At 35.5% G+C, this 10342-nt stretch overlaps 1 protein-coding gene across 1 annotated transcript in view; it reads left to right on the top strand.

Annotated features, from left to right (window-relative positions):
• Positions 1-10342, top strand: part of LOC129267237 (uncharacterized) — a 32863-nt gene that overhangs the window by 6642 nt on the left and 15879 nt on the right. Inside the window, exons 2-9 of the mRNA XM_064103269.1 lie at positions 130-312; positions 1365-1522; positions 5308-5342; positions 6161-6493; positions 7598-7845; positions 9441-9569; positions 9679-9841; positions 10100-10133. Coding sequence (XP_063959339.1) covers positions 130-312; positions 1365-1522; positions 5308-5342; positions 6161-6493; positions 7598-7845; positions 9441-9569; positions 9679-9841; positions 10100-10133 — 1283 coding nt within the window. The remainder of the gene's footprint in view (positions 1-129; positions 313-1364; positions 1523-5307; positions 5343-6160; positions 6494-7597; positions 7846-9440; positions 9570-9678; positions 9842-10099; positions 10134-10342) is intronic.

Here is a 10342-nt window from a genome sequence, read left to right as displayed (position 1 = left end):
ACTTGATGCAATAATGTAAGAGTAGGCATTCCCCCTCCCCTCCCCCCCCCCCCAAAAAAAAAAAAATGCTTAAAAACACGTCTTCGTTAATCCTTATGGTAATATGAGATAAACATTCTCTATGCCCAGGTCACCCGGAGTCATTTTCATCACGCGATACAAGGCGGTCATACCTCTGATGTTGAGGATCTAGTCAATCATGGAGCAGATCTTAATGTCCAGTCAGTAGACGGTCAGACGTGTCTTCATGAAGCAATCAAACTTTGCTACAGGACAGAGAGAAGTGTACAATATAGTGACACACTTAGGAATGTGAGTAACACTGAACATTTTTAGCCTACAATTGGCCCATGTGCAAGATGATTAGTGCTGAAAGTGTCAATAAACATTATCTCACTGACGCTGCTGAACAAATCATAACGTTATGTTTGTCTGAAGAGGATCTTTAGGGTGTTCATAGTACTCTACAGTTTAACAAGGCAGTTATATAACAAAGACAATTCATCCTGCATATGAGAGCTATTCTCATATTATTTTGCACCTTTCATATATTTGAAAACTTTACAAACTATATTTTTATTTATTCAAATATATGAAAACAACATATCAAGCTCATGTTGGTCCTGTATAAAAATATTATGTACTCATGATATTTTCTCGTAAAAGACTAAATACATATATGTTACATATACGTGTAAATCAAGACTGTATCTTATCTTAGATAAATAATGAAGCGTAAATAAAATAAAGAAATTGAAGCAATCGAACAATTATAACTACAATCAGTTCAAAAGAAAGAAATGTTAACACGAGGATATGGAAATTACATAAGTAAACAACAGAACGGTTATGTTAAATTCATTTACGAGGGGGAGGTCGCTTAAGCATTTAGGAACAATGTATTTTTTCGAATTGAAGCTGTTTCCGGAATTAGAGTTTTGCAAATTATTGGGGAGTTCATTCCAGACTTTCGCACCGGCACATTTGATCGTTTGTTAAAACAATTCTGTCACATTTTGGTATAACTACTTTGAGGGAACCGGCATTTCTAGTATCAAATTCGTGAGATGAATACCATTTCAATTTCGTTACACAGACGTGATGACATTAGGGTGGCTAGAAAATAATCACGCCTTTGTTCAATACTTGGCCAAGATAAATTCTTCATTAGGTGGTGCCATTGCTAGTTTCATGATTACAGTTACCTATGACATTTTGAGCAGCTCTTGATTGCATTCTCAAGCGTTTCTTACTGAAAAACATCAGGGCAATTTGCACACTAGTGTTTGTACATGGATGTCAACATTGTAACTTGGGCACTCTTAATAGTTTTCAGCTAGAGGCATATTTCTTGAAAGTTGCAGATTTCTGCTGAGTTTTACGGTGGAGAACTTTCTCCCGGAAAGGCCTTAGTGTTCTATCTTCTTGAAAATGGAGCCAAGATAGATGTGGAAGATAAGTCAGGCAAGCAACCAATCCATTATGCCAAGGATGAAGTGGTCAAACAGATGATATTGACAAGGTATTTTTTCTTTAATCCTTATTTGAGTCACCTTATCTATTCAGTATTTACAATTCGGTATATAGACGGGTCAATATACGACCAAAGATAGCCTTACCCGGAACAAATTGCAACAAATGATTTTTCAACGGTATTTTGTACTATTTGACCTCAGGAATAACATACTAAAAATCTACCAAAATCCGCATCCGGGAAAGTGGTTATTTTCAAGATGGCGTCCAAGATGGCCGCCATTCACTGAAAATGGATACAACTGACACATAATCCACTCTAGAATCCTATTTCGGTTCATATTCAATGGTCTGGGGATACAAAAATTGATTTAGGCTAGAATGAATTATAAGCCCTCCAGTGTACCAGGCAACTCCAAGATGGCGCCCAAAATGGCTGCCGTAGGCTGAAAGTCCACAATTTATCTAAATTTGTTTTTTATTCAATGGTTTTAATGGTGAAATGTTACATTGAAATAAGTTACAAGGACAGCCAGTGGTCTGGTGTGTCCAAAAATCCAAGATGGCTTCCAGAAATGGAGTTTAAAATGGATGTTGATAATTAAAATGGACATAGTTCATTTCATATCCACCTGTGACATAATGATTTTGGTGTCTAGACCATGATTTCAATGGTCAAATAAGACATTAGGGACAAGTTACAAGCACAGTCAGTGGTCCAGTATGTTCCAAATCCAAGATGGCTTCCAAGAATGGGGTCGAAAATTGTTGTTGCTACTTTAAAAAATCCGACATAGTTTGCTCATTGTCCAGAAATATGATTTTTGTGTCTTATACCATGCTTAAATGGTACAAATAATACATTGGGACAAGTTACAAGGAAAGTCACTGGTCTGGTATGTGCAAAAATCCTCGATGGATTCTAAAAATCGATTCTGAAATGGCTGCTAATACTTAAAGCGGACATAGCCCATTTCATTTTGACCTGGGATATTTTATTTTGATGTCTAAACCACTGGTTTCAAGGGTCAAATAATATTTTAGGATAAGTTAAAAGGAAAGTCAATGGTCTGGTTTGTCCAAAAATCTAAGTTGGCTTCCAAAAATTGATTCTAAATTGACTGCTGCTACTTAAAGCGGACATAGCTTATTTCATATCGGCATGGGAGATGCGATTTTGGTGTCTAAACCACTGATTTAAGGGTCAAAATAATACGTTAGGACAGGTTTTAAGGCCAGTCAGTGGTCTGGTATGACCAAAAATCCAATATGGCTTCCAAAACTTGATTCTGAAATTGCTGTTGATACTTAAAAGTTGCATAGCTCATTTAAAATCCGCCTGTGAGATATGATTTCGGTGTCTAAACTATGGTTTCAAGGGTTAAATTATATATAAGAACAAGACAATGGCAGTCAGTGGTCTAGTATGTCCAAAATTACAAGATGGCTTCCAATAATGGAGTAAGAAATGTCTGATGTTACTTATAAAAGGACATAGTTTGTTTAATATCTGTCTGGGGAATATGACTTTGGTGTTAAAAGCATGGTTTAAAAGGGTCAAGTAATATACTAGGGTAAGTTATTAGACCATGTCAGGTGTCTGTATGTTAAAAAATCCAAGATTACTTCAAAAAAATGGGGTGTAAATTGACTGTTGCTACTTAAAAGTATGCAGAGTAAGGACAGTCAGGTGTCAGGTATGTCCAAAAATCAAAGATGGCTTTAAAAATGGGGGTCTTAAATGACTGCTGTTACGTAAAAGTGGATGTAGAACATTACAAATACACCTTTGGTATATTATGTTGGTGTCTACACAAGGGTTTCAAGGGTCAAACAATACTTTGGGACTGGTTACCATGATATGCAGCTATCCATTTTGCCTTAAAATCCAAGTTGACTTAAAAATGGGTTCTAAAGCATGTAAAGTGACTACTGCTCCATAAAATATCTACCTGTTAGAAATAATCTTGGTGCCTACACTTAAAAGCATGGGGACAAGTTATCATATTGCTTCATGAGTTGATAACAGCACCCATTTTGATGAAATTTTAGAATCCATCATGGATTCTTTGACAAAATGGAGTACTAACCATCCTTGTTACTTGTCCGAATGTATTATTTGACCCTTCATACCACAATTTGGACACCAACATTATTTCTTGCAGATGAATATTGTAGAACTCTGACCACTATTGAATGATATGAGTCGTTTTATATTCCTTTTTTAAAAACCCTCTTGTGTTTTAGGCAAACTAGACAACTGCAAATCAATGTAACCAGTCCAAACGTATTATTTTAACCATGAAACCATAGTGTGGACACCCAAATTATATCTCCTAGGTGGATTTTAAATGAACTATGTCCATTTTTAAAGTAGCAAGAGTCATTTTAGACTCCAATTTTTGGAAGCTTTCTTTGATTTTCGACATACTGGACCACTGACTGTCCTTGTAACTAATTTTCTGCCTTTTGAAACCATGATATAGGCAACAAAATCATATGCCCTTGACGAATAAAACATGAACTACATGTATGTCCATTTTTAAATACCATCGCGGCTGATTGATACTATTTTTTAAGCCACCGTGGACTTTTGGACATACTTGACCACCAATCGTCCTTGTAGCTGATCCCAATTTATTATTGACCCAATTAACCATGGTATAGGCAAAAAAAATCATATTCCCGGATATTGAACAAACTATGTTGGGTGTTTTTAGTAGCAACAGCATTTTTCACTCCATTTTTGGAAGCCATTTTGGATTTTTTAACATACCGGACCACTCACTGTCCTTGTAACTTGTCCCAATATATTATTTGACCATTGAAACAATGGTCTAGACAACGAAATCATATCTCTCAAGTGGATGTGATATGAGTTATGTCCATTTTAAGGTTTAATAGCTATTTTAAACTCAATTTTTGGAAGCCATCTTGTATTTTTAGACACACCAGACCACTGGCTGTCCTTGTAACTTGTCCCGACGTACTACTTCATCATTAAAACAATTGAATGGAAACCAAATTAAAGCCACTTAGGTAAGTAATAGATGAATTGTGGATTTTTTAGACTACGGCAGCCATTTTGGGCGCCATCTTGGATTTCCCTGGTACCCTGGGGTGCTAATATTCACTCTAACTTGTATAAATACATTATTTTACCCATTGGACCATGGAATATGAACCCAAATATGATTCTAGGGTGGATAATGAGTGAGTTATATCCATTTTTAGTGAATGGCGGCCATCTTGGACGCCATCTTGAAAATAACAATTTTCCCGGATGCGGATTTTGGTAGATTTTTAGTATGTTATTCCTGAGGTCAAATAGTACAAAATACCGTTGAAAAATCATTTGTTGCAATTTGTTCCGGGTCAAACCATATATTGACCCGTCTAATATACATGATTTACATTAAGGATATAAATGAAGAACAATTATGAAAAAGAACATTAAAGACTCAAAGTAAGCATATTTCGACACAATTTTACATCAAATCCCATGTGATTATACTTTCTCCCCCCCCCAAAAAAAAAAAAATAAAAAAAAATCTGCCTTTAATTCTTTGCTAAAATAGAGAATAAAGTTTTGTTTTCAATTCTAAAATATTATCCAATGTAATTCCTAGAAACGACAAAATAAAAGTCAAAATGATTAACAGCACTCCTTTCTTCTATCAAAATAATGACCGTTGGCATATTTTTTAGTTAAAAAATATAAGCTCGAAATGAACAAAGCATTTGATAACTATGAACAATTTTCAAAAAGAACTTTGTAATAAAACAAAATAATGATTTTTGGCAATAATATGGCAAGTGATTTTTTTTTTTCAGGTTGAATTCCCTTGAAGACATCAAGTCTTACCGAGGTAGGAACTCTTTCTACAAAACTGTGAAGTAGGTTTAATTGCCTACTGTAACCCCATAATGAATTTTCATTAGTCAATAATGTTATGATCACAATCATCAACGTGACATTATTAACCCTAAATGCTTGAGAATATCATAACTTTGACGACTAACTTAATAGGAGGGGGTGATGATAAAGTCAGCAAAGATTCCGGACAGAAAAACGGCATTTATGTACGTTACTTTACAAATTCTAGTTTATTGATCCCATATATATCTTTTTCATTAGTTAAGGTAGTTTATAGATGACGATCACATTCCGGCTGTCTGTCTTGCATGTGCGTAACGCACAAAATTACTTCACAAATTGATTTTGTGTTAATTCGTATTAATTAGGTAAGATAGATAGGTTGCAATAATTATTCTGCTGCCTATATTTTATGACTTTTGATGTTTTTTTTTTTTTCGTTTGTTTTTTCACTGATATATTTCCATGTAAACCACGACAGCACTTTACTTGTTGTAATCAATAAAGAGTTTGTCATTGTTTAATAAGTCGAAAAATAATGATACATTAATGACTTTAAGCTCGATAAATAATTCGAAATGGGTTCGTATATCATGATAAAAAGTTTATGGCTATTTTGGGATCCATCATGCACCTGGAAAAAAATACCATGAAGGCTTGAAAATCACTTCTTCTTACTGGGGCGTGGCAAATTTAATGTTTAATGTTACATTAGTTACGAGCAAGAAACTATTGATATTGCTTGATTGAATTATCAAAATTACTTTTATCAAAATGATATTTTCGACTTAATGGTTATTTACAAAACAGAAAAACAACCGGGACCTTCTGTATGCTGCGTCAAAGTCGAAGAAGATCTCTCTCAGAAGATTTCACTCGAGGACCATGGCGTATCAATGTTCATTCCACCCAAGGCTGTACATCTGGGTGAATCACAAAAGATCACCCTTACCCTTCTACGGGACCCTCCTTGTGTTGACATCCAGGATGATGAATCAGTAGCCTGCTATGGGGTCAGATGTGATCCTCCAAACATCATATTCCTTAAACCTGTTAAGATCAGGATACCACATGCCGCACTAGTCACCAACCCAGATGAAGTAAAGCCAGATATCGTGTCATATGAATGGGATCCAGTAAATGGTAAGCCTATTGGATGATGCAAAGGTTAAATTATATTATAATTCTTGATACAACCGGGTCTGAAAAAAAGACTTTGGACTTATACTATAATTTTTTTAAACAACCGGGTCTGGAAAAAAGACTTGGGTTTATATTATAATTTTTTAAACAACCGTGTCTGGAAAAAGGACTTTGGACGTATATTATAATTTTTTAAACAACCGGGTCTGGAAAAAAGACTTTGGACTTGGACTATAATGTTTCATTAACCGGGTCTGAAAAAAAGACTTTGCACTTTTGTGCTATATGAACGCATTACTATAGGATTTTAGTTTAGAACGGATTCGCCAAAAATCCCTTCAAATTTATTACATTTGTGGGTAAAGTCATTATTACATTTGTGGGTGAAATTATTACATTTGTGGGTAAAGTGTTATTACATTTGTGGGCGTTATTACATTTATGGGCGATTATTCCATTTGTGGGTGTAATAGCCAGATATCGTGTCATATGAATGGGATCCAGTAAATGGTAAGCCTATTGGATGATGCAAAGGTTAAATTATATTATAATTCTTGATACAACCGGGTCTGAAAAAAAGACTTTGGACTTATACTATAATTTTTTTTAAACAACCGGGTCTGGAAAAAAGACTTGGGTTTATATTATAATTTTTTAAACAACCGTGTCTGGAAAAAGGACTTTGGACGTATATTATAATTTTTTAAACAACCGGGTCTGGAAAAAAGACTTTGGACTTGGACTATAATGTTTCATTAACCGGGTCTGAAAAAAAGACTTTGCACTTTTGTGCTATATGAACGCATTACTATAGGATTTTAGTTTAGAACGGATTCGCCAAAAATCCCTTCAAATTTATTACATTTGTGGGCGATCAAAAATTATTACATATGTGGGTAAAGTCATTATTACATTTGTGGGTGAAATTATTACATTTGTGGGTAAAGTGTTATTACATTTGTGGGCGTTATTACATTTATGGGCGATTATTCCATTTGTGGGTGTAATAACCCCCCCCCCCCCCCGCGCCTCCCCAGGGTTTGTGGTTGATTGTTGCCTTTACGTACTAACTCCTCTAAAAACATTACCAATTATCATACCCAGATCTACCAAAAACCACACGAAAGAGATCGTCCAACTCTCCCGACAAGCCACCACATTGCAGGGTCTGCAAAAGCCATCTTGAGCTGTACATCTCACACACTGCAAATTGGTGGGTTCTAATTCCTCTTGAGCAACATGTGGTTAGACACCGACTTTTGTGCACACCGTATATTCCAGATAGAATAAGAGAACAAAAGGAGATTAAAGTCCACCTTCGACTACATGCCAACATTCCTGGAATGGATGTGGTACGTATCAAAGCATGACAACCCAGGACCAAAATCCAGTTGAAACCAATTAGAGCAAAAACCAATTGAAACCAGTTGGCCAACTGGTTTTAATAGGGAAATTGGTACAACTGGTTCCAATTGAAACCAGTGGCCAATTGGTTCCAGTTAAAACCAATTGGGCAACTGGAACCAGTTGGCAATTGGTTTCAATTGGTTCCAGCTGAAATCAATTAGGCAACTACATCTCAGTTGTTCCAATTTCCCTATTAATACCAGCTGAAACCAATTGGAGGCAACTGGTTTCAATTTGTTCCAGTTAAAACCAATTGGAGAGAACTGGTTTCAATTGGTTCCAGTTGAAACCAGTTCGAATGAACTTAATTACTTACAAATTGATTAGCATTTGTATTAACTATTGCTCATGCCACCACAAAAGCATTGTTATATGTTTATTAATACCCATGTAAAGGGCATTAATAAAATTTAGAATCCCATACATTATATATTTGTATGGAGGAGCTTCGAATATATGTATTTGTATTTGATGTGATGTGGTAATAGATATTGGTGTACTAATTATCTTTTAATCTGTTAAAAAAATTAATCTATAATATTTATGAACATGTTTTTCACTGTTAACTTTTCTAAATATTCATCTTAAACAAGTGAGGTACTTGGGAATGAAAGGAAATAAATAGATACATTGTAAATGATGATGAATCACATAAAACATTAATCTGTACAGATTGGCCGATAATATGCAAATCAACTTATTTCAATTGGATCCATTTGGGTAACTGGAAAATTTCCAATTGGAAACCAATTGAAAGTCATTTCCAGTTACCAAAATGGATCCAGTTAGGATTTCCATTTACCCAACTGGTTCCAGTTAGGATTTCCAGTTATCCAACTGGTTCCAATTCCAGTTACCCAACTTTCCAGTTACCTAACCGGTTCCAGTTAATATTTCTAGTTACCCAACTGGTTCCAGTTAGAAGTCATTTCCAGTTGGAAGACATTTCCAGTTACTCGAATGGTTAGGGTTTCCAGTTGCCCGACTGGTGTCAATTGGAAATTGTTTCATTCAGTTAACACCAATTGAAACCAGTTGAAACCACTTGGAAATCTAACTCGTTTCAATTGGATTTTGGTCCTGGTAATGATGATGATAGTTCATTAAAACAGTGGCAATTGAAGGGTATGGAATCGTTATGATAAGTATCGGATATTAAGTAATAGAAGTAAACCTAGTATTAGAAGTAGTTACTATGACTGGAACAAGAGAAAACCCCGGAAAACCATCGAATACTGAATAATCCCGTGTACAGTAAATATGGTCGATTAAACTGTATCAAGTATCGCGGAAAGATGAACGGACAGTACATCTAGCCACGTTTTATGTGCCATACTGTCTGCCTGCGACTATTCATTTTTAATTTTTGTTGCTATATGTTGATTTGTTGTCACATTCCTGAAGCTTTAGATGTTATAATTTTTTTATGCATAATTAGCAAGAGAGTCTGAATTTCCCCCTCATATTGAGATGTTAGTAAACTTTAAAATGTAGCACTACGATTATATTTCTGACCTCCGATTGCATTTTGGTTCAACAGGAAATCCAAGAGGAGGAGAAGAAGCAGTCTTTCCACAAGGCTCATCCCTCTATTCCCATCAGTATTGCCTCCAAGTCTGGGAATATCAATGTAGCATGTTATCGTGGTGATGATGAATTGGACAAGAAGGTAATTGATTTGTTTGTTTTACATTAGTTTATGATTACATTGAAATGACGTTATCATCTTGACAATGAAAACTTTTTCACCCGTTTTCTCTTTGCGTTGTGGACGACAGGTACTCCTACTCAAAGACGTTCAAAGTAGAATGCAACACCGAATTGTTCTCCCTGTACCTCCGCTTGAAGATGACACGGATCTTCCAGTGACCGTCATTCTTACACGGACTGGGAGACAGGACGATGTTTTAGTAGCTATTAGTTTTGTCATTAGATGCTCTGGTATGTATGGCCATGCTAGTGTTCATATGATTTTTAAAGAGAGGCTATTATCTGCCCAGTTGCAATTTGAATGCACCACTCACATACAAAACAATTTATATGATTTTATTCATGGACATTTATCTTTTTAAAAACTCATTATGTATATGTTTTTAGGTGGCAGTTGATTCATTCCATGATGTCAATGCGAGTGATTTAAAAGAAACATGTCAGTCAGAATGCAGCTGTGATTTTATTATCTCTTTTGTTTTGATACAGATGAACAGGAATTGGAACCCATTGCTTTTGGACGGTAAGATGCAACTTTTTTATATCAAGTCGTTGACTACTGAGTTAATTCATTCTCCTAGGCTTTGTACTAGAGCGACCACGTTGCTGTAGTGAATGGTCAATATGGGGAGAGGGTCTTAAATGACACTATGTACTATTTTGAACTTCGAATTTAGCGTCAAATGTGACTGTGTCATTGTGAGGTTTTGGTTGATTTTGATGGAGGCAGTA

This window comes from Lytechinus pictus, chromosome 8 (genome assembly GCF_037042905.1).
Source record: "Lytechinus pictus isolate F3 Inbred chromosome 8, Lp3.0, whole genome shotgun sequence".
NCBI lineage: Eukaryota > Metazoa > Echinodermata > Echinoidea > Temnopleuroida > Toxopneustidae > Lytechinus > Lytechinus pictus.
The sequence above is the reverse complement of the archived record's forward strand: the minus strand, read 5'-3'. Positions and strand labels throughout refer to the sequence as shown.